Genomic DNA, 23,082 nt, shown 5'->3' with positions numbered 1-23,082 from the left:
AAGTGCGGAGTTTCTGGATGTTTTGCAACGTAGTACCCATGTCGGATCAAAGGTGGGACGTGACCCAGAAGGAATACCGTGTCGGCATCTTCCCTCGTGATCCGCTAGAGTCAATGGGTAAATACAACGCGCGCCTGTGCGAATCGAGGTGGGTCGACCTTCGTACATACTCTCCCTGTTGCTGATCGGGGAGCGAGAAGAAAAACCTGCCAGGACAGATGGCTTGAGGGCGTGGGGGAGGAGCTGTGGTGACGTCACGATGGACCTGGCAAGTGGAGAGAGCGTCGGACGGGAGGAACAGTCTAGTGGGGGTTGATAGGAGGAAGAGGAAGAAGAAGAAGGTGACGATAGAGAAGACAGAGACGGTGAACAGCAAGAGGCCAGCTGCGATAGGGCTGAGGGTGGTGGCGTCCAGTCAGCCCTGCCAAGTTGCACGATGCAAGTGCAAGGCAGAGGCGTCGCTCCCGCATCCGGGCTGCGAGTGGCAGGAGCGCGCGCCCAACCGCCAACGTCATTTCGCCCATTGCTCGCCAGACTCATAGCAACCACCAAAATTCTGCCATCACGGAAACCACCACCACAACACCACGGCTACCACCACCACCGCCCATCAGCAGGTCATCTCCGGTCGCTGCCGGCCCTAAGTAGACACGCCATCTAGCAAGCTCCATCCCAGCCTCGTCATCGCCCGTCCGCGACTCCATCTCGCGTAATTCCTTTTTGGACAGGATGCCCATCCACATCGCACAATTCGCCCAGCTGCTGATGACGAGGCATTGCTAGCCCTGTATTTGTTGTTCGTCAAACGTGCCCGCCTCTCCGCGTACCAAACTTTCCAGGCACCGGCTCGTTCCCGCCAGCAGTTGGGGCACGAGTCCTTCTATCGGATTCCATTGGCTGGCCCCAGATCGCCCGTCACCTTGCTGCACGCCAGCACTCCCACGGCCCGTTGGATATACATCCACCGTCGTTCCACGCCAGAGTCTATGGAGCCTCATTCGCGTCCTTGCACGGCCCAGAATGGCACGTTGCGCCTTCCACAGGCTCTGCTGTCACTCCTGAAGACCACTCTTGCAGGCTCGCCCAGCCATCCAGTGACACAGACCGACTCCCACCTGGTCCCCTGGAACGCCGCGGATATAAACAAGTCTGCCTACCGTTCCCTGAACCTGCTCACTCCCTTCGTACTCCAGCACGGCAATTGGTCTTTGACTCCTGCAGGCATGGTTGAGTTGACAGCGCTGTGTGGAGTCGCATCTGCACTCTGGATACGGAGGAAAAGGGGCGGTAAGATCAGGCCCGGGAGAACTCAACACGCATCCGAGGCCGCAACCGGTACGTTGGCTTTGTGAGATTAACGACCCGTCCATCTTATCACGCGGCCCAACTAATGCACATGTCCAAGTACCAAGCTTACCGCGCTAACGCTTCATAGATGATACCGCCATCACTGACCCAGCACTGATAAAGAAGTACTCTACACTCAAGTCCTACACTGTGCCCTCTACTGGCTTCACTTATCCTCAACTGCGCATCTTTTATCGTCCACATCACCAAGAAAGCAAGCTACCAAAGGACCCCTGCCCGATTCCCCTTCTGGTCTTCATCCATGGCCTTGGCGGATCTATTGCCCAGTTCAGCCCTATCCTTATCAGTCTTTCCAATCTAGCACCATGCTTGGCTATAGACTTCCCTGGATGCGGTGCATCGACTTTTGAGCCAAAAGCATGGGAAGCCTACACGACCGAGGCCCTTGTACATCTTCTTGCAGTCGTTATTGAAGAGCACCGTGCAGCCGACGAAAGACAGCCTGTCGTTGTGGTTGGCCATAGCATGGGCTGCTCTCTGGCCGCCCTACTAGCCTCCCCTACCTCTCCACATGCCCATCTTCTATCGCAATACGTCAGCGGCTTAATTGCTATATGTCCACAAGCCGACCCTCCCACTGAGAAACAAGTCAAACAACTGCAGTACTTCTCGTCAGTGCCACCAGCCCTATTTGACCTGTTTAGGCGCTGGGATCGGAGAGGGGGTATCGCCAGCAAGAGTGTTTTACGCATGACAGGAGCAGATGCAGACGTCGAGACTAGAAGAATGCAGCTGCTTTTCAACAAACAAAGTCGAAGTGCCGTCTGGCAGAGGATGGCACGAGGCATGTGCCCTGATTACTCCGATGGCTCACCAAAGGGCGGCCTTCCCGGAAGACAGGTCTGGAGCGGCCTAAATATGCCAGTATTTCTCACTGCCGGTGAGATGGACGGCGTGACGCCGGCCTCCAATGTTAAACGCGTCGTGGAATTTTTGGGAAGAGATGTTAGTGCCATTGAGCCGCCAAGCGAGAGGGCTAGTCTACCGATTGCGGCTGCGCCATTTGTTCCTGCCTCTATCATATCAGAGGTACCCACGAAAGAGCACAAAGACTCTGGTATTGATGCCAAGGACCTACCACGATGCGAAGAAGATAACAAGACGATTGAATCAACTTCTGTATCCACTGCTAACGGCAGTCTTGTCTCCACAGAGGATGGTACCAGAGAGGGAAGTATGACCACTGCCGACGGTTCGCTTCTCTCGGGAACTTCGACGTCGTCGTCAACCACGCCGTCACCTCACCCACGCAAGCTTGTTGTTAAGACCGCAATCATGCCCAAACCAGCAGCTCACTCTCTGCTCTTTGCTCCGTCTACCTCGCGTATCATAGCCGGGCTTATAGGTACTTTCTTTGCTGACTACATCGACCCTCGTCTATCATTAGCTTGGCAACTTAGTTACCTGTCGACCGAAGGCAAATGGGACGTCAAGAATCTTGAGAAGTGGAAGGCAGTGCAACCGGTGTCTGCACCCGTTGGCAACGTCTTCCGGGCGATGAAAACGCTTCGAGAAGTCGACGAGGAGCATACGCCCAAGGTGCTTACGAAGAAGTGGGCTGGAAAGCTCTGCGCCGTTGTCGACATCTCGCACGACAATCCCGTCTATGACCCTAAGGGCTTGGAAGAGGGCGGCATCCCGTACTACAAGTTCCCGACGGTGTCGAAGCAGCCTCCGCAAGCGGCCGAGGTCAAGGAGTTTTTTGATCTCGTCGACAGGATCCGAGCGGAACAGCGGCCCGGTCTGATTGGCGTCCATTGCCACTACGGCTTCAACCGCACTGGCTTCTTCTTGGTGTCATATCTGATTGAGCGTCTGGGATACAAGGTCGAAGATGCACTCGATGCGTTCCAGCAAGCGCGCCCGCCAGGTATTAGGCACTCGCATTTTATCGATGCCTTGTATGTTCGCTACTGCCAGGGCCTCAAGAGAGCACCAACACTGTGAACGAAAGTCTGTCATATGATGTGTTCGTTGCAGTTTTTTTTTCTTTTTTTTCACCGGCTTTTTTTTGTCCTCTTCTTTCCTTCTTATTGTGCATTCTTGTTAGCGTTTGGGGTTAGGTGGGGGCAAGCTACTGTTGTGTGAGTATAACCATTCTCACAGAGTCCCTTTTTGTAATTGGTATTTGGTCGGGTAAAGCGCGAGCGTTTTGGAGTATTTTCTTATTCTTTTCTTTGTTTGTTCTTGATTGAACACTTTGCGTTTTCTTTTTGGTTTTGGTTTTGGTTTTGGTCGGTTTGAGGGTATCGGTTTTTCGGTATTCGTGTTATCAGGAAACATACACATATATACACACATAGAGAGATTCAGGACTGTTATAATCGTCATAATTATCATTACACACATTGAGATTCGAGTCTTGTATGGTATCTCTTTTGCCATGAAATCGTCATTGCATGGCTTCTTTTATTTACCTCTCAGTATCTTGCTTATATGTACACATGGCATATGGAGCTAACAACTCCTATATCCGTTTATTTAACGTGTAAAGAAGGAGTAGAAAATACACATCTTGCCCACACTGTCATTTGCAAGAGAGATAGAGAGAGAGAACGCGAAGAAAAGCAAGTGGACCAACGTTGGAAACAAATCTTGTGTTTTTTTTAAAAAATAAATTCTTCTCTTTCTCTTTCTCTTTCTCTCTCTTTTTTCAAACCACTTTCGTGTGTATGAGGGAGAACAACAATACCTTTTTTTTTTCCAACGGTTTTGCCTAACTTAACATGTCTTGTTTTTTCCTTCTCTTCCCTCTCTCTTTTTTGTTCTTTCTTAAATTCGCCCCCCCCCCCCCCCCCCTTTTTTTCGGAGAAGGGGGGGCGGCGGTGGAAAGAGAAAAAAAACCCCGATTCCCTTCCTTCGCCGTTTCCGTTTCCGTTTCGGAATGTTTTTGCTTTGCCCGCAGAAAAGAAAGAAAGAAAGGAGGGGAGGGAGGGAGGGAGAGAGAGAGGGGGATTTAAGTTGGTGCCCATAGTCTGGTGCGGGGTTTCATTTACTTTGACGGGGGCTCATGTCGTGAGATGGGTGTGGTAAAAGAGAGAGAGATAGAGAGAAGGCGCATTAGACGGGAAAGAGAGAAAAAAAGGTGGGGGGTGTGTGTGTGTGGCAAGGTGAAGATGCAATGAATAGAACAAGAGTACAACTACATTGAGAAACGGGTGAATGTGTTCTTTCTTTCCCTTTCTGATGAACATGATGACGATGATGGTAATGATAAAGATGATAAGTGATAATGAGGATGGAACGAGAGAACAAGAAAAGAAGAAGAGAAGAAGAAAAAAAGTTAAGAAAGAGAACACTGATAATCTTCCTCCACATCATCGTTCATCATTCAAAAAGGTTTTTTTCCCTTTGCCAGATCATGATATATAAGCTTTTTGATCCTAGCCGTCGTGAAAAAAAATCCCCTCCCTCTACCATCACACCGGTTTTTTTTACCTTCCCCCCTCCTTTTCCTCTCTTCCATGGTTATAAAAAAACATAGCTTTAACAAGCTTCGTACATGGCCCCCCCGCTATGAAGTTTAGTCTGGACTCGGGAACTTTCCACCGCAGCGCCTCGCAATGCATTCGTGTCAATGTGGCTAGAAATAAGACAAGGGGTCGAAGCGAATGTGTTGAAAAAAAACAAAAAATAAAGCGGGTTTGAATGCTCGCGTACTGCGTAGGCCTTCTTGGTGAGTCAGAGTTGCTACAATTTCTCGGTCCTGGCGTTTTTGGGCTGATGGCACAGCCGTATATGGAGGGATGGATGGCAGTCCCCCAGTGGTTGTGAGGTGGGTTGGAATGTTGGAATCCCTTGCTCGGATGTCTGTACGCTTACCCTCATAGTAATGGGAGCAAGCTGTCATGTCGAAGTCACAACCTCTGTTCTTGAGACTGCGGTTCCGGGGTTGTCTCTACACCCTCCATAGCGCCACCCTCTTTGTTTCGTGGAAAGACAGTGCCCTCGGTAGTAGTGGGTGTTCCAAGCCTTTCGGTGGGGTACTTTTCAAGGTCCTTGTGGCTAGTTGAGAAGGTCGATATGACCGGAGTATAGTTCTGAGGATGATCAGCCTGTGTGGGCGTCTTGGCTTCTGGCCCAGCAGAAACAGGGCTCAGCAGACTTTCTGGTCCGTGCTTGCCTTCGGGAAGTTGTAATTCGGTTTGCGAATGGATGGCACCTACTAGGCCGTTCCAGCCTCCTTCGATGTCGCGGAGCAGGCGCACGTACTCCTCAGGTACTAGACCGCTCTCCCCGGTCTTTGGGTCTTGGGCTACCAGCCAGCCTTGGCCATGTCTGTATGATACCAGGATGACCTGGCCTTCTACCAACGGTAGTTCGTTGTCATTTTCGCGGGCAAAGTCGAATAAGGCAACAGCCTTGCCGTGCATCTCTTCATCGGGCGAAGCAATGGTAAACTGGTAGTCGCGTGAGAAGCGGCTGTCGTCGTATATGTAGTCTTCAGGCTCGGACATGTCGTCATCTGAATCATACGGTGGACCTTGTTGAAGGGCTGTGTCGGCGTCGGCATATGCGCGTGGTGGCAGGGTAGTCGCAAAGTGGGAATCACGTCGTGACGCACCTTCGGGTACGCCGAGTCGGGATGACTCTGGCGGATATGTAATGTACTCGCTGCTGGAACCATTAGCAGTATCGTCGTTGGCGAATTGGCTGCTGTCGCCATTGAGGGGCAGAATGGAGCTACGCCGTTGTTCTTCCGGGTATCCTCTGCGCCCGCGTGTGTGATCAAAGTTGACAATGTTGGACTTGTGCTTCTTGTGTCGTGCGCCGTGGTGGCTAGTGACTACGGGGCTGGAGATGTCCTCGTCCTCGCTGTATGGTGGGCCTCCGTCATACGAGGTCTGGGGGAGTTGTTCGCCTTCTTTCTCATCCCACGACCCCGCCGACCAGCCGCTTCGTTCGTTGCGCCATGCTACCGGGGGTGGGTCCGAAAGTCTCCGGCTATGCTCGCTTGCGGGGGTGGATATGTCGGATGGCTGTTCTGGGAGGGGACCATAGAAGAGAGGATGGAGCGGGTCGTAAGCAAAGTCGCGGACCAGTGAGTAGGGCAGGCTCGAGTGGAAGATGGGAAAGGCGGTTGATTGCGGCCGTGAGCGTACCGACTGGTGGGTGTTTGATGTGTTTGAGATGTTTGAGAAGGTGGAGAGGCGCTTGTTGAGGTAGGAACTGGCGCGCTCCAGCTTGGCCTTGGAGGGCGGGGAGGTGACGAGTGGGGGCAGTGAGGTGCGGTTGACGCCTGTTTGCGCAGCATTCGGGTCGCTACGTGGGGATAGGACATCGGCGGCCATGATTTGGTCAGGCTGGTGTGCGCGCACTGCAGCCGGTTCCGTGGGTTCGTCGAGCCGTTGGGTGTAGACGGGCGTGTCTGGAGCGGTGCCGGTGTCGGTCATGCGCAACAGATTTGGAGGGGTGTGTGTGTGAGTCGAGACTGAATCGTCAGCGGTGGTCTATATGGTGTGCTGGAAGGGCAGCAGAAGGCAGTGTAGTGGGCAGTGCGGGCTGCAAGGCGGCGGCGGCGCACCAGACGGATAAAGTTGGCGTAATGGGGAATGAGCAGACGAGAGCAGCGGCGCAATTGGCGCTGGGCGGGCCAGGGAGCGAGGCGCACAAGCAGGGCTGGAGCGAGCCAAAGATGAGGGCTCTCTGAGGCTGGGCCGGGAGCGGTTCTGGGAGATGGGCGGCGCAAGTGGAACCCAATGGGCGTGTGGGTGGAAGAAGGCGGGCGTGGCGACTGGGGGCAGGGTCCGTGTGGGAGAAGAATGTTTGGGCAGTGAGGCGGCTGGAGAGGGAGTGGGTGGATGGGATTGTGGGGGTGCAGGCACAGGACTGGCGCTAGGGCTTGGCAGTGAAGGATGCAACAGTTGCGCGCCTGACGGATAATGTCGAGGCTTCGGGAGTGTCTCGGCAGGGAGCGAGGGCACAGCGTCGAGCGCAGTCAGTGGAGCGGCGCGTGGTGGACGAAGGCGGGTTGAGGATGGATGCTCTATTTTTGGGGCGGGCTGGCGGGGGACATGCTAGACGCCGGTTCTGTGTTTCAGAATCAGTCCAAGGCGCTGCGGGCGTGCAGAGCCATGTGGTGGTGGTCGTCGTGGTCGTCGTGGTCGTCGTGGCCGTGGTGGTGGTGAGCAGAGGCGCAATGGCTCATGCCATGGAGGAGGAATAGTCGCCAGTGGTAGTCGGGAGGGCAGACTACGGGCTAGCATGGACGAGGGGCTGTGTCTGTGTGCGTGCGTGCGTGTGAGTTGTTGCGTGTGTTCAGCCTTGGAGTGCAAACCGCTCCGGCTTAGCCCTGTTGGCCTCTAGATTGTTTCAGGCGCGGGCGGGCTAGCTGCTTGCAGACGACCCACGCCGACTGTGCTTGGACGGCAGCGAGGAACCTCCCTGGCCAGCCCTTCACCGTATGCCGTCACCCTCCATGGCCCTCGCAAACCCATCGCCTGTCTTGCCTGCCCTGTGTTGCTGAATTCCCTCCATGTCCCTGTTTTGGCACGCTGTCTGACAGGCAGGCCGAGCCGCGCCGTGTCCTGATCTCACCACGCCCAACAAGCCCGCCCGGCCGAGAGCGACAGCGTCCAGGAACAGGAAGCGAGGCCCATGTGCATAGCACCGCGCCGCGCCCACGGCATACTTACTTGCTCGGCTGCCGTGGTATTGCGACTTGCATGTGTGTGCCTAGATAGTGCTAGCAGTAGCCATGGCCACAGTAGTGTAGCAGCAACATTAGACAGTAGCAGCCCCTCCACTGCGCCGTTTGGGGGTGCGTGACGCTTGGTACTCGGCCTGCCCCGCCTGCGCGTAGCCTGCAGCACGGCCCGCTTAGTCAGCCCCGCTACTGTCCCCCACTAGCACTCGACCTGCTGAGCTCGACAAAGCTTGCTCCTCCACTGGCTTCGTGCCTTTCACAAGCAAACATCCAACACCCACACCCCATCCACCCCCTTTGTCCTCGACCCCATCCTCCTCGTCTCGGGGGCTATGACTGCGACCGCCACTCCTCTACACTGTACGTCTCCATTCCCCCCTCTGCGCCCGCCCCTTCCCGCTGCCCGCCCTGCCTGTGAGATGATGAACACATATTGGAGCTGTCCTAGGCACTAGCCTTTGAGGACTCTCAATAATAATATACACTGAAAATTCTGAACCTCGCGTGATCACTGCCACTGCTGCTGCATACAAACACGCAGAACCCCAACTGACTTTGGTGAAGAATTTGCAGAGCTGCGCCCAAAGACGCGAAAGAGAAAAAATGTCGGCCGACCCACGACTGCGCGCGAGGCAGCAACAGCAGCAGCAACAGCAGGCGACGCCTGCAGCTGTGCCTCCACCTCCTCCGCCCCCGCCCGCCGAACCTCAGCCTGTGGGCATGGACGGTGCCGGTGACGCCCAGCCAGACCAGAATGTAGTCCCCGACAACAGTTTCAAGCTAAAGTTTTGCACCGTGTGTGCTAGTAACCAGAATCGGTATGTGCATGCATTGCTCTTCCCACACCTTGACCCTAACTCGGCCAGCTCCATGGAAGCTCATCTCCAACTGGCATCGGCCCATCTCCCAACTATCAGCTTCGGCACCGGCTCTCTCGTGCGTCTGCCCGGGCCGACAATCACCCAGCCCAATGTGTATCACTTTAATAGTACAACCTACCGTGCCATCCATGATGAGCTTGCCGAGCAAAACGCCGCTTTGTACACAAACAACGGCCTGCTCAACATGTTGGGTCGTAATTTAAACATCAAGGGTTACCCTGAGCGCTTCCAGGACTGGGTACCTGGCAAGCCTCGCCTTGACCATGCCGAGGACAAGGGCTCCCAAGGTACTGAGGCTGGAGTCGTTGACGTCGTCATCACCTGTGAAGAACGTTGTTTTGATGCTGTGCTCGAGGATCTACATAACAAGGGCGGAAAGCTCAACCGCCCCGTTCATGTCTTTAATGTCGACATCAAGGACAACCATGAGGAGGCCCTTGTTGGCGGCAAAGCTATTCTAGACCTTGCTCTCAGCCTGAATGAAGCGGCTGCAAAAGAGCGAGAGATACATGGTGACAGCGGATGGCAGTCTGGTAGCGGTGCTGCTCGTTCTGGCTTTGACGAGCGTGTGCCCGACATTCTCGCTACATGGCAAGAGCGCTGGCCAAACATGCCCGCCCTCTGGAGTCTTGCATGGTTTTGATTTCCAACTCTTATGGCGTTTTGTCTTTTGTTTTCTTGCCGGCTAGACAGCCTTTGATACCCATTTGCATAGCGAGGCGTTCGGGGTATCACATTGACCAGTCGACGATCATATGACCATGGGATACACTACTACTCTGAATAAAACACTTAGTTTTACGCATATACCGCTACCATTGGTCCACACATCAACCATTCCCGTCATGATCGTGCGATTGCCAAGTGACACATGACCGCCTTGATACGACGACTATATTCAATGCACGTCTCTTCATACCGTTGTGGCTTGGTCGCACGGCCTGCAACTAGCCACGTGTGCGTGCAAACACCGCCTTCCATGAACATGTTCTACTCGCCGGTAAAAGAAGCAAATCCAACGCCAAACACCTTTCAACGCTGCGACTAACCCTGAAACTTTGTACATCTACTCGCCTCTTTTTTTTGTTCTCTTTGACAGCCATCACCCACAACCATGGAGCATCAACTCTCCATAAGCATGTTGATCGCAATGCTACTCCTACCACTCTCCTTTATCTCCGCCTCCATCGCAGACACCTCCAAAACACCGCAAAAGAAAGCATGTGGTTGGGAACTCATGCAGAACCTCAGTGCGTCACCCCCGCCCGCAATCTCCTCACAACATCACTCGCGCGCCCTCCCCCCAACCAAACCAAACAACCAAACCTCACTACTATTCCTGCTACTACTATCAAACCTAGCTATTTCTCTAACCCTTCCCCCCCCCCGCATAGACATCTCCATAGCTAGTCTGGGCACCTTGTACGCGAAACAGACGGGCGACCGCTCCCTGTGCACCCGCCAGGATGATGGCTCAGAGTACTGCACTTGCATTTATGAGTGCGGTAATGGTGTTTGGAGCTATCATCATGACCAAAGTACTACTACTTCAACTACCACTCATGTCAGCGATTGGACTTGGGAACGAGGTTGCGGAAAATATTGTCATGCCGGCGTGTGTGATGGTCAGGTCTAAAAGTACCTTGGATTACTAGTTATACTATATTTACCACGTTTTCCAATCATTTCTCTTTTTGCGGCGGTGATATAGTATACCATCAAGTCATGTTCCTTTCCATCTCCTTTTTTCTTCTGTGCTTTGGAGTATTATTCATCATTGTGGAGCTGTATAGGCAAGGCGTTGTTGAATTATTAATAAAATAATACTTGTTATTACTATCACAAACATTAGTACTTTCACCGCTATCACTATCCTTGCAACTACAGTCCTGGGGGAAACTCATACCAGACCCACAACAACGGAAAGAATCCTAATTAGGCAAAAACAAAAGAAGATGCCTGTTCAACATCCAAAAAAGAACGACGTTGGCCAGATTCGAACTGACGCTCCCGAAGGAACAAGATTTCTAGTCTTGCGCGATAACCACTCCGCCACAACGCCTTTGGTTATTCGATGACGTAAGCTAAAATCACGATAAATATGACGACAATTCAAAATTTAGAACAGGGAGAAAGATTAGATTATTCACATACCCACTCTTCCCATAGCAAACAACCCATCTTACCTTTACTTTATTTGAATTGACGGAGACTATATCAATATTTTTTTTGCCGCTGATACAACATATTTTTAGCGTTAGGCCTTCCATCTCAACGTTATCTGACGTGTGTACCGAAGAGGCTTTGTCTTCGGCCCTTCCGGTCACCGCCCACCATGGCCCCTGCACAGCCACATCGACAGCTAAACCTTATACCATGTGCATGTAAACTATCCTACAGCCTTGCAACGGCTTCCACAGTCTATCTCTAGGTGAACATCTCCCAGTTGTTTGTTAACATCCCCATTATCTTTCTTCAAAGTATACAAAGGCTCGGGCTCGAGCTCGAGAGCTATCAGCATGGTGTATCGCGGCCGGCCTTCTACTGGATGCAAAAAATGTCGTGAGCGTAGAATTAAAGTGCGTACTAGGCCATGAGCTCGGTCCATCTCGACTACAAGACACTTACCCAAATGAAACCACAGTGTGATGAACGCCCCGGTGGCTGCGTCAAATGCTCCGATCGCCATCTCCAATGCCCAGGATACGATCGCAACATTGACAACTTCTTCCACGATGAAACAGCAAATGTTCAAGCAAAGGCAAAAAAGGCAAAGGCAAAAGCTATCGCGACTCGTGATGCTCAAGATGAAATCGATGCACGTAACCTACGCGAAGCTTACCTACACATAATATCCCAACAATCGCCTACGCCGGCCGTAACAGCATCACTCATTGATCAAGGAATTTCCTTCTTCATGTCCTACTATGCGCTTGGCGTTGACCAGCCGCCTATACAGTCCATTGAGTACTCGAAACATCTGTCGACGCATGGTTTCCATCCATTGGTCTCCACATCCATGACAGCTCTGGGCATCGCTGGAATAGCAAACCTGTACATGGATTCTCGCCTAAAGCGTGAAGCTACTCGCTGGTATTTGGATGCCATCAAGATGACCAATGCTGCCATATCGTCCCCTACAGATGTCACGGCCGATAGCACCCTCGCATCTATCAATCTCTTGGGCATGGTTGAAGCGACTTCCAATGAAAATAGCTTGCAAGGGTGGAGCAACCATGTTGAAGGCGCAGCCTCTCTCATCAAGTTGCGAGGCATGGACCAGTTTTCAACCCCAGCTGGTCAGCGCATGTACCTCCATACTGTTGGGCTTTTTACCATGAACTGCATGGGAAAAAGCATGCCTATCCCCAAATTTGTTCACGACCTCAACACCGAAATCATAAAGCATTTGGACGCCAAAGACCCTAGAAACCGCTTCTTCTTTCTCCATATCAAAACCAGTGACCTTCGAGCACGCATTTTGAACCAGCAAACCCGCTCGCTACCCGAGATTATAGAGTCAGCGCTTGAGCTCGATAACATCGCAGCCAATATCTTCAAAGACTCAGGCCCAGAATGGGACTACGACATTGTCCTATGCGAGAAACGACCAGAAGTCTTCGACCACTTCTACCATGTCTACTTCACAGCAATAGCCGCTCAGACCTGGAACTGGGTGCGCTACAACAGAATATATTTTCACGACATTATCCGAAATTGCATCCTGGCAGGCTTCGCGTCTACACCACCAGCCCTTGTCGGAACAAAGTACCACGAACAACTGGAAACGAGCGTCCGTACCTTGTATAGTTTACAATCGGATATCTTAGCTGGCATTCCACAATTCCTACACGATGTACCTGGCGAAGTACCAAGCGATGCGTCAGATTGCACTAGTAGCAACCATTCAACTCCAGTGTCTGTCGGGGATGAACTCAGCGCGTCGCCAGCAACCGCCGCTTCTCCCAAAACACCACCAAACACACCTGCAGAGGTCCAGACTGCTCTAAAGACTCTTGATCAAAACTTCAAAGGCATGCCATCAGGCGTTGTCAAAGCCCTCATCGGCACCGGCTCAATCAAAGACAAACTCCCCATTGTCCGTGTAGCAGGCGGCTATTCAACCGTCTGGGCCCTCTTCGTGGTGCGTTATTCTCCCTCTCTCTCTCTCTCTTACTCTATTCGCATTACCCAAACTAAAGTCCTCACCAACCTTTTTTTTCTTTACTCTTTCTAACCTTCCACCACACAGGCTGGCGCCATGCCCATCGCATCCCCCGAGAGCCAAGACTTTGTAGCAAATTGCATGGTGCGCGTGCAAAAGGAATTCGGCATCAATCAAGCACAGGTTCTGGGTAAAGCATTGAAGTATAAGAGATACCTGGCTGCAAAGGGCGCCATTCCGTTTAGCATTTGTCCGCAGTATTTGCCCCCGGATTCGACGCCGTTTGTGCGGCCTAAGCAGAGTGTATGATAGTAGTAAGGAGTAAAGCAAAAAAAAAAAGTACGTCACAGTTTATTGTGCGGAAATCGAAGTTGCAGGCTCTGCCAGGTAGTCCGTACAGATTGCCGAAATGAATTGGGTGGTCAAAGTTTTTTTTTAAAAAAAAAAATGGCGAGCGGCATCATAACGGGTACACCCCTGTTCGATATTTGAACTTAAAATTCACCTCACACTTCCCGCACCTAATATCACGGCCTATTCTTTCTTTCTTTCTTTCTTTCTTTCTTTTTCCAATCGATCATTCCTTCATTTTTCACGTAAGGAAAAAAATGGGTTACAAGATGTTGATGTGAATCGATAGAGGGGAAAAGTGGGGAAAAGGGGGTGTTTATGCACGCCTGATTTTTTACTCCTTGACTTGGGGGGGGGGGCGGGGGGAGGCGGAAATTAGGGGCACTAACTGCGTGTGACGTAGCAGTAAAAGAGCAAGTTTTTTTTTCTCTTATGGTTATAATCCCGATTGGGAGGGACTCTGCCATGCCCTGCTTTTGTGAACTTGGACCTTGAGAAAGGGGGCAACGGGAAAGGAAAGTCCGAGCATGGACGTGTTGAGCTTCGACTATTTTCAACTCAGCGAGGCAACCCAACTGTCCAATATGACTCGTTTGCATGCGCCGACTGGCTAGACCCATTTCTCGATCTTCGATCTGTCGTTACGCCTGCCTGGCCCGGTTTTGTCCGCTCCTTGCCACAGCGTTGGGGGTGTTTTCTCTGCGGACGATTCCAAGACTTTGGACGCATGTTTATGTCAACGGGGCGCAAGCGAAGGGGGCATCCATGTCCTGGTTTACGTCCGTATATCTCAACATGACAGAATGGTGTGAAGAAAGAAGATTTGTTGGTGGAAATGCTGGGTGAGAATACTCCTCTTGATTCTCGAGGCCGTTTGAGGCAATCAAGTCAACTTCAACATGGCACATGGAAAGATTTGTACGCTATAAATATGTAGGCTTTGAGATGAAAAGGTCTCTTGGCAGCGTCGTACGTACAGCATGATGTGGGAAATAAACGTGTGGCAGGTTTGCCGGGGAAATATCATGGAGATGGTAGTGCGACCAGTGAGATGGCCTTCGCGATTGTGCACAGATAACATGTTTAAATTAACTGCTTACCGGACGTTGTACCCCTCTTTGGATTGGAAAGGTCCGATCCATTTTCGATATTTACATACTTATGAGCCAAGAAACTGGAGGCTGTGACGCTGCCTACCAAGGCGTCCAAGTAATTCCGCCAACGACACAAGGCAGACTCAGAAACATCTGCTGCGCAGCCCCCCCCTATACTGGGGAGACTTCCTAGTACTCACTGTCCTTCACATTTTTGATGGTTTGCATGACGAATCTCAACGAAAACCTGGTTAACGGTTTGCCTACTGCTCTTGATTAGCCATTGTCAGGGAGTTTCTTGGCAAGGCGGGTTCCATTGTTCCAATGCCCACAGTTTTCGGGTAGCTGCATGCGTCCACGGAACGGACGAGCATGTCCGTGAGCCGGGTTAGATACAGGGTACATTGGAACCCAAGAATGTGGAACCTTGATGATAGAACGCAAGATCCCCGATGAAATGAGGATACACGTACTTATTCTGAATCTCAGTAGCCGAAAGAAGAAGCATGTGCTTCCAGAATGTTTCCAGTATTGACAGCGGCTTGGGAAACTCTGGGATCATTTTGACATGATGTCACGTGACGTTCTGCAACAGGAAGCGCACGGGTCTCACATGACCTATGTGGCTGCGCGAGAACTCGAAACAGCCACCTCCTTGACAGTCAACTGCCGCAAAATCTGCTCAGTCAGGCACCTTAACTACCAGTTCCATCGACAGATCACGCTGCTCAAATACATCCAAGTATCATTGCAGTGTTCAATTCATTTAGCATTCTTCGGTCCTTCTGAATAACTCTTCCATGCCACGCGACCCCACGTGTCGACACACCGCAACGTCCTGACATTGAGAAACAATAGCTACTGCGGACGAAACGCCATAAGCCCGTAGGTGGAAACAGATTTTCCTATGTGAATCCAGCCACCAATCTATAATTCCATGGCATTGTGGGATTGCGCCAAACACAACACAAGAATGTGGACCTATCGGAAAATACTAGTACGACGTACGTACTCCAGAATTCGAAGTCAAATTAGTCATTCAGATACAGCGCACCGCACGTCCTTGGAAGAAGCTTCACTAGTCGCATAAAGGCGTAGATGAGATGCTGCAGGATCGATAGAGCAGAACAAGGTGTAGAAGCCCCATTTTCTACCCCCCACCCGTAATACGAGGTCCGCTATGCCAAGATACACTGCGTAGTTTTGAGCTTAAATGAACTTGGTGCCGACGGGGCGCTAACATAGGGAGGGAGTGAGGGAGCAGCAGCGGAACAATCTTCACTTGATCAAGTGTGCATTCTAGCGTGACCACCTGTCCCGTGTCCTGAGTCGCGAACGACTTGCAATTCAACCGTGAGGAGGTGGCGGAAAATTGCTTAACTGGCCAGGCGTTCTATCTGGAGAGCGGAAATTGTTGCGCGCCTTGGCGTCCCAGATGAACGGGATTGATGTGGATCAGTTTACGGTTTCAGTACACAGCTTGGCATCTTTCCACGGGCTAGCGTCGGCGCGGCAGTCTGTTTCTAGCCCCAATCGACTTGACCTGCCATGATGCCCTACATTCCACGAAACAAGTGCCATCTGGGAGGCGCGGCGTCCAATCAACGCACCTCCTCAGGCTCTTTGATTCAGACGCATGATGCGCTGCGCTTTGGTCACGATCCCCACTGGGGAGACATTCCACCGTCTGTTCCTGGAACGCCCTCGGAGCAATTGCTGGAGAGCGGGAGCACAATGAAACGAGTATAAGTGCAACAAACACCCCACGGAGAGGAGAGCATCCAACTTCGAATCCATTCAGTCCTTTACTTGCTTGACGCATACCACACTCTCTTCCTCTTCGACTCGTTTCTATTTGTGCTATATACCACTTCTGCCAAAGCATCCCAAATCAACAAACTCTCCATCAAAATGAAGTTCTCTATCGCCGTCATTGCCGCTGCCTCTGGCCTCGTCGCCGCTGGCCCTGCCGCCCCCACCCCTAACGATGCCTTCTCCCTTGCCAAGCGCGCCTCTCTTCCCATCCCCGCCTCCAAGGGATCCGTCACCCTTAAGGCTCCTCAGACCGTCAGTGGCACCTTCGATGGTGGCATGAAGACCTACGGCCGTGGTGTCAGCTGCACTGGTCAGGTTGAGGGTGGCGACAAGGACGCCGTCTTCATCGTCAAGAACGGCGGTACTCTCAAGAACGCCATCATTGGAAAGGACCAGATCGAGGGTGTCCACTGCGAGGGTTCCTGCACCATCGAGGTAAGATATCTGTCTATTCCGTGCAAGAATAATTAGCTAATTTCAACTAGAACGTCTGGTGGGTCGACGTTTGCGAGGATGCTCTCAGTCTCAAGGGTGACGGTAACGCCATGGTCAAGGGTGGAGGTGCCCAGGCTGCCGCTGACAAGGTCGTCCAACACAACGGAAAGGGTACGGTTACCATTGACGGCTTCAGTAAGTTCTCCCTTGTCTCCGCATCACCGAGAATCCCAAAATACTAACTACTTCCAGCCGTCGTTGACTTCGGCAAGCTCTACCGTGCTTGCGGTAACTGCAAGAACAGCGTCGCCCGCAACGTTGTCGTCAAGAACGTCAAGGCCTACAGCGGAAAGGTCCTGACTGGCATCAACCCCAACTTCGGTGACAGCTCCACCATCACCAACACCTGCGCTACCTCTGTCAAGACCATCTGCGAGGAGTTCAAGGGTACCACACCCGGAAATGAGCCTTCCTCCGTCTCCAAGGGTCCTTCCGCCAACTGCAAGTACACCGCTTCCGCCATCAAGGCTTGCTAGACGCTTCACACCCGCAGTCGGTAGTTAGGGTAGAAGTGATCTTGGAGAGTCTGAGACGGTGACCTGGACTTTTGATTTTGGATTCTTAGTGTATATACTACTTCTTTCTCAGCACATATTAATACATGCCGTGCATGTTTTCTTCAAACGTCAATGATACCAACTCGCTTCGTTTGTTTGCTGACGTCACCATGTACTTGCATGTTTGAACATGCTACGAACAGCTGATGTTCTACTAGCTCGTCAGGCTTATATTACTATAACGCGCGTCTCAACAAGGTTCGGATAGAATTTAGCTCGCGTAGCGGACGGAGGAATGCTCACCTAAGACAAGTCTTGGGTGAGTCTTGGCAGCTTAATTTATTAGCCTCGCTAGCACCCCACAGGGTCTTTTTTCACGCCGTTCGATTAATCCATCTCGCGCACATTTGTCGTAACGTGGCTGGCTCTGGGATCTCGGACAACCCTTATTTTTCTCTCGTCGGCTAAACATTTACAATACACACTCTCTTTAGTTCCGATCACTATGCGCCTTTACCACCGTATTGTTATTTCAAGGAAAAAAAAAGACCGCGAGCGTACAGATTCGGTCGGAATTATTCCGACCACTCGGACGGAACAATCTGCCCGGTGTTTTGGTAAAGGTTAGTTCCGCGTATAGCGGGACCCTGATCAGCGAGTCAAACAAGCAATGCTTGGATGTCTTTATTTTGGAAGGCGGTAGAAGGCTACCGAATATGAATACGAATAGTACGCATGTAGGGAAGCGCTTGGCGTACAAATACGTACGTTGCGAGGGTCTGGGAACCCGAATTGCCATGGAGGATGGACTAATGCAGAAACGCTTTTCCGCTTGTGCTTCGAATGTGTGCGCTTTGTAGGACATGTTTGGATGTGTGATGACTAAATCGGAATTGAAGTGTCTTTGAACTATACTCTGTATTCTCTATACCAGATGCAAATACCGACCAAGAATCGATACGCCAGAACAGGTTCTATGCTTTTGGGAGATAACGCGTCTAACATCTTCGCATGATCTTTTGAGTGGCGCGGCTATCCCATCTATACCTGCTAGTGAGAGTCACAACATTGTATCACCTCTCGAGCGGCCTACGCAGTGAAAAGTAGGTTTTTGGCTATTTCCATTACCTCACAGTGATCTTGGTAATGAACAGATCATCTTGATAATGAACAATAAGTAATCACCATAAGGAATTTCACTCATCGAATCTGCTTTCCTATTAGTATATTTACCTGTTCAATTTGCTCCCTACGAAACGAGAAGTATCGATGTACAATCACTTACTCAACCACCCACTATAGCCTACTATTACTTTCATTATATACTGAGTAACCTTGAGTATCTGATACCACCAGAAGATATTTGAGACAAATATTCACGCACACGAACCAAGATTTTCGACCTATATACAATCATCTATCAGCCACCTAAGACGACTGTCCAACCAAACCGAAAGACATGTTCAATATATACATCATCAGAAAGCTCATACACTGGAATGGCTCAAATGGCGATTTCAGGAACCGGAAGAATTACTACGTCGTATACACACCTCCACGTATATATGGATCATATTGTTGTGCTATTCGAGCAAGCAACCGCATTTACCAAATTCCAATGCTGCCTCGCCCAAGTCAAGTCAGCTGTATACGCGGTAATCTTCGAAATTTCCGGTACAAATACGCACTTTGCGAGCTTCCCATTTGGAATTGCTTTCACTGCAGCGTGTTCAAACGCCCGACGTTCGTACCCAACCAAGTATATCGAGTCCGGGGGTCACCATTCATGTCCTTCTGAAACAAGGCAAAAACCCCACTGGCTATTCTTGTTCACCAAGGGGGCATGTAGTGACATTGCAGCGTTTGCTGCTGTCATGAAATATCCAATTCACTACAACTTCTGGTTGCAGCCTGGAGGTAAAGGTGTCAAGCGTCCTCAATCTCTCCTTCTAAATCCCTCATTCACTCCGTTTCTGGGAGCATATATATTTCGATCTCAGCCTCTATTTCATTCTTTACACAACCTGCCGACGAACTCGCAGAACCCGCAGTCGAACCTCCGGACATTTGGATTCGGGATACTGACGGGAGAGACAGGTAACCTTTGCATTCTTCACAGGCTCATTTGTCCATCCAGAGGCAACAGTCGCATCATGCCGGACAAAGACCTCAATTGCACCTTTGCCGAGGATACTCCCAGCAAGGCGAGCGGTATGATGCCTACCCACACCTTGCTTCCCACTCCTGACATCCAGTCTCATTCAGACAACACCCATTCCGACGTCAACGAGAACCTCCCGACAAGCTCAAGCCTCTACTTGAAGTCTATTTGTCGCCCCAAGCCTCCCACCTCTGCATGCCTCGACAAAAATCTTGTTGAGGTCAATGGCCTCTACTTCCAGAAAATGGCTGACGCAGAGGCTGCTATGAACGACGTCCAGTGGCGTGCACCAGTATTCGACAGCACTATCCCGCAGACTGACAAAGACCACCAGCATGTAGTCAAGAAGCTCCTGTGGGCTTTCAAAGATATGTCCATGGCTAAGGATACTGCAGAGAACGCTTACCGCAAACGCTTAACCCCAGGTGAAGCGTCGTACTATCAGGATTGGGCAATCGAGGCATGTGCTTGGGATGTCGTAGTAAGTTGACGACTATGAACCGGCTTGTGTATCTTACTGATCATGCCACGTAGCGGATGGCCAAATCCATACACACTGACGGCTTCAGAGTTCCGATTTACGACAAGAACCTGGTCAACTATATCGGTCAAACTCAGGAGTGGACTTTTCAGGAGCGCATCAACTGGATCTGTACTGTTCTCAGGGTATGATAACTCGTTTGCGTACGACAAACGACATGCTGACTGTTACCACAGGCATCCAAGAATGTTGCTGCTAACCTCATGGTATGTTCTCTTAATTTATATATTGCCGACCCAAGTTTCTAATGCTATTATAGAAGAACGAAAAGGTGTGGAACATCATCGGTGCACCTCACAAGATGTACCAGAGCACGTTGACCAATACCATTGCAAACGCCAACCGCGGAGCGTGGGTCAAGAGCGGCCGTCAAGCAGACACTGAACACCAAGCTCGTGTCAGCAAGCGTAGAAAGACGGTGCATTCCTCCGACAACCAGAATGATGGCATCGGCAATGCTTCTGACACGGGCAACAAAGCCTCGAAGCCGCGGAGCGACGCAGCCACTGAGCTCGGTAAGCACAATATCCATTGAAATCATACTGGCGACTATAGCTAACGATCCTCGCAACTTCTCAGATCAGTTCAGGAAGCTCATGGACACGCCTGTCAATCCTTCCCAATCGTCAAACGACGCAACGACTACTCCACAAGCACCAGTCCCTTCTCTCCCGGTGGACAACGCGACGCCCACCCCTTCTTCGGCTATTTCATTCTCGTCCTTCACAGACTATGAACGTGACGCCGAGATCATTGCCCTCATGCATGGACCATTGCCAAAGGGCGATGATGAACAGCAGGGTAGCACCAAGCGACGCTCTGGCAAAACTATCAACAAGAACGACATTGCTGAGCAAGTCAGCGGTACAAATAATACTTCCAGCAAGGTGCATAAGACACTAGCCACCTTTCCCCTCGCTGCGCGTAGTACGAAAGCTGAGTCCGGCCCTGCAACTTCGCATGCACATGCTTCTTCCAGCACCAAGCTTGATGTCAACAACAAGGGTAGCTCATCTGAGCCCAAAGATCGAGACCATGGGGCTTAAGAGAATGCAAGGACGTTGGCTTCGCTGCGTCGTGCTGACTTGGTAGCACAGCTGGCTCGCTGGTTTTATACTGACGAATGAGCGTCGCTTCAGCACATACACATACTTGCATGGGTGTCGGAGGGTATACATACGTAGAGGAGGCTTGCTAGTTAGGTGTTTTGATGCTGTAGGTTTCTTACAAGAGCGTCGTGCGACTCATGGGTTTAGTAGTTTGAAGTACATGAGTCGTAGCGTCTACCGGTTGATGCTCCACTACTTCATTACTAGTATCTGAGCATAGGCATCCCCACAAGTGCACATCGTCACATGATTGCCCCAGGATATTTCCACTTTTGCTTCTTTTTTTTTTAAAAAAAAAAGAGAGTCTAGGATAAGGAATATATTGGACAGTCTACAAAATTGCCATTCAAAAAACTTTATGCGATTCCCCTTCTCATCCTTCTTGTGCTCCTCGGTCCAATCATGCCACCCTCTCCCTTGACTCCCTGCGTCTTGAGGCTAGCAACGAGAATCTCAACAGCATTGAACGAGTCAATCGGACCCAGACCCTCCGTCTTTCCATCGAGCATCGCCGTCGCAGCACGACTAACAATAGCCTTTGCTTCCAGACTGACTTCTGGCAGTATCTCCGCCGTCGCACCCAACCACCTCGCCAACAGGCCCTTGAACGAGACTTGATCGGTGTCACATGCCTCTTCTCCCTCCTTGCCATCACACATTTCCTCCCATAGGGCCCCAGTCTTTTGATTAACAAACGTGCGGTTTGCAGATTGAATAAAGCCTCTTGTCCTCTGGACCCATTTTGCATCGCCAGTCTGTGCCGCCATGACTGCACTGCCATACATGTACACGCCGACGTTGTAGCTCCACTTGTTGTGGTTCAAATCCGCACATCCATTCTTCTCGTCCGTGCCATCGAACACGTCGAACTGATCGCTCACAAGCCCCACATGCAGACTCCAGTCGTACACCTTCTCCGCCCACTCCTGAGCCTCCTTGGCGGCAGTTTCGTTGGTGGTTGTCGATAGTTTTCCCACGCGTGCAGCAAGTTGGAACAGGAGGCCGTTGGAAATGCTGTTTTTGTAGAAGAAGCCATCGTTGCCGTCGCCCTTTGCAATCTTCCAGCCTAGGCCGCCTTGGCATCCTGCTGCTCCCTTCTTCTCGTTGCCCCACCGTTCTCTCTGCTCCGAAAAGACATTGCGCGCAAGGTCGATCCATGGTACACTTCCTGCGGCCTCGGGGAATTTGAGCTCAGCTGCCGTTGCAGCAGCAAGGGCCCACCATGCCTGGTCGTCGTTGCCGGTGGCGTCGATAGTGAGGAAGTCATTGGTTGGTGTCGCTTGGCTGAGAATGGTTTGTTCAAGTAATGGTTCATATTGGCGGTCTCCGGTCACATCGGTATACGTTAGCAGTGCATCGACGGCAGTACCAGATTGCCACCACCAAAATGGTTGGGGAAGCAGAGCAAGGTTTGGATTAGGAAAGCTGGCTTTGAGGGATGCGGCAACACGTGAGGCTGTAGCGAGTAGGGTGGCAGGTGCAGGTGCTGGTGGTTGGGAAGCAATCGCTGCGGATTGAAGGACGACGGTTATGGCGTTGGCAAAATTGGGTGGTATCATATTTGGTAGAATAATAACAAAAAACAATAAAAAAAATGATTGCGGGTAAGTTTCATCAAAAGGTAAAGAATGAGGTTGCAGCAACGACCTTGCGCAGTGAAATGAATGTAGTGTGGCACGCAGTACCAAAGGCTTCAAAAGGAATGTGAAGTAAAGAACGAAAATCGTCGAGAACGACGAGGCAAAGGCCGTTAGGAAAAATGAGTGATTCGCAAACCAAGAACGAGTGGAAAGAAGGATGGAGCGGTGGGGACACAGTCAAATCATTGCCACAGAAGGATTCGACTCAGCCTACTGATACTAAGCCACACCACTGCATATCTCCTTTTTCATGGCACGGATTCTAGAATGCGGTTCGACATCATAGGCCATCCACTTAAATTTGAACGCGTCGTACCGG

The 23,082-nt window shown here is 51.1% G+C and overlaps 8 protein-coding genes and 1 non-coding gene across 9 annotated transcripts; 5 read left to right on the top strand and 4 right to left on the bottom strand.

Moving 5' to 3' along the window:
* Positions 1-986: 986 nt before the first annotated feature.
* Positions 987-3,315, top strand: PSV08DRAFT_219128 (uncharacterized protein; the record flags this gene model as incomplete). The annotated part of the gene is made up of 2 exons (XM_014219152.1): positions 987-1,335; positions 1,436-3,315. The coding sequence occupies 2 exons, from the start codon at positions 987-989 to the stop codon at positions 3,313-3,315; spliced, it is 2,229 nt and encodes a 742-aa protein (XP_014074627.1).
* A 153-nt stretch (positions 3,316-3,468) lies between these two features.
* On the bottom strand, positions 3,469-3,717 carry PSV08DRAFT_280710 (uncharacterized protein; the record flags this gene model as incomplete). The annotated part of the gene is made up of 1 exon (XM_014219153.2): positions 3,469-3,717. The coding sequence occupies one exon, from the start codon at positions 3,715-3,717 to the stop codon at positions 3,469-3,471; it is 249 nt and encodes an 82-aa protein (XP_014074628.2).
* Positions 3,718-5,038: 1,321 nt separating this feature from the next.
* Positions 5,039-6,885, bottom strand: PSV08DRAFT_32900 (uncharacterized protein). Its single transcript, XM_014219155.2, has one exon. It carries the CDS (start codon positions 6,759-6,761, stop codon positions 5,226-5,228), a length of 1,536 nt encoding a protein of 511 aa, XP_014074630.2. The 5' UTR covers positions 6,762-6,885; the 3' UTR covers positions 5,039-5,225.
* Positions 6,886-8,288: 1,403 nt separating this feature from the next.
* On the top strand, positions 8,289-9,699 carry PSV08DRAFT_280690 (Ssu72-like protein-domain-containing protein). The gene is made up of 3 exons (XM_014219156.2): positions 8,289-8,374; positions 8,579-8,832; positions 8,881-9,699. The coding sequence occupies exons 2-3, from the start codon at positions 8,618-8,620 to the stop codon at positions 9,536-9,538; spliced, it is 873 nt and encodes a 290-aa protein (XP_014074631.1). The 5' UTR covers positions 8,289-8,374; positions 8,579-8,617; the 3' UTR covers positions 9,539-9,699.
* A 1,177-nt stretch (positions 9,700-10,876) lies between these two features.
* PSV08DRAFT_t11 lies at positions 10,877-10,957 on the bottom strand. Its single transcript has one exon. It is a non-coding gene; the product is annotated as a tRNA-Ser (tRNA).
* A 361-nt stretch (positions 10,958-11,318) lies between these two features.
* PSV08DRAFT_408392 (uncharacterized protein) lies at positions 11,319-13,390 on the top strand. The gene is made up of 3 exons (XM_014219158.2): positions 11,319-11,474; positions 11,540-13,039; positions 13,148-13,390. The coding sequence occupies exons 1-3, from the start codon at positions 11,415-11,417 to the stop codon at positions 13,367-13,369; spliced, it is 1,782 nt and encodes a 593-aa protein (XP_014074633.1). The 5' UTR covers positions 11,319-11,414; the 3' UTR covers positions 13,370-13,390.
* Positions 13,391-16,416: 3,026 nt separating this feature from the next.
* On the top strand, positions 16,417-17,291 carry PSV08DRAFT_408391 (polysaccharide lyase; the record flags this gene model as incomplete). Its single annotated transcript, XM_014219159.1, has 3 exons — positions 16,417-16,755; positions 16,806-16,950; positions 17,008-17,291. 3 exons carry the CDS (start codon positions 16,417-16,419, stop codon positions 17,289-17,291), a joined length of 768 nt encoding a protein of 255 aa, XP_014074634.1.
* A 2,174-nt stretch (positions 17,292-19,465) lies between these two features.
* On the top strand, positions 19,466-21,060 carry PSV08DRAFT_369511 (uncharacterized protein; the record flags this gene model as incomplete). The annotated part of the gene is made up of 5 exons (XM_014219160.2): positions 19,466-19,954; positions 20,008-20,139; positions 20,191-20,220; positions 20,274-20,529; positions 20,570-21,060. The coding sequence occupies 5 exons, from the start codon at positions 19,466-19,468 to the stop codon at positions 21,058-21,060; spliced, it is 1,398 nt and encodes a 465-aa protein (XP_014074635.2).
* Positions 21,061-21,414: 354 nt separating this feature from the next.
* PSV08DRAFT_198374 (glycoside hydrolase) lies at positions 21,415-22,682 on the bottom strand (the record flags this gene model as incomplete). The annotated part of the gene is made up of 1 exon (XM_014219161.2): positions 21,415-22,682. One exon carries the CDS (start codon positions 22,680-22,682, stop codon positions 21,480-21,482), a length of 1,203 nt encoding a protein of 400 aa, XP_014074636.1. The 3' UTR covers positions 21,415-21,479.
* Positions 22,683-23,082: the final 400 nt, after the last annotated feature.

Source organism: Bipolaris maydis, assembly GCF_028858645.1.
Source record: "Bipolaris maydis strain C4 unplaced genomic scaffold PSV08scaffold_4, whole genome shotgun sequence".
Taxonomy (NCBI): Eukaryota; Fungi; Ascomycota; class Dothideomycetes; order Pleosporales; family Pleosporaceae; genus Bipolaris; species Bipolaris maydis.
The sequence above is the reverse complement of the archived record's forward strand: the minus strand, read 5'-3'. Positions and strand labels throughout refer to the sequence as shown.

Bases quoted from the DNA above. Each gene is read 5' to 3' on its own strand.
- PSV08DRAFT_32900 (XM_014219155.2), bottom strand. From the start codon at position 6,761: ATGACCGACACCGGCACCGCTCCAGACACGCCCGTCTACACCCAACGG.
- PSV08DRAFT_280690 (XM_014219156.2), top strand. From the start codon at position 8,618: ATGTCGGCCGACCCACGACTGCGCGCGAGGCAGCAACAGCAGCAGCAA. The intron at 8,833-8,880 runs GTATGTGCATGC...TAACTCGGCCAG, and splicing joins TGTGCTAGTAACCAGAATCG to CTCCATGGAAGCTCATCTCC.
- PSV08DRAFT_408392 (XM_014219158.2), top strand. From the start codon at position 11,415: ATGGTGTATCGCGGCCGGCCTTCTACTGGATGCAAAAAATGTCGTGAG. The intron at 11,475-11,539 runs GTGCGTACTAGG...ATGAAACCACAG, and splicing joins GTCGTGAGCGTAGAATTAAA to TGTGATGAACGCCCCGGTGG. The intron at 13,040-13,147 runs GTGCGTTATTCT...TCCACCACACAG, and splicing joins CCGTCTGGGCCCTCTTCGTG to GCTGGCGCCATGCCCATCGC.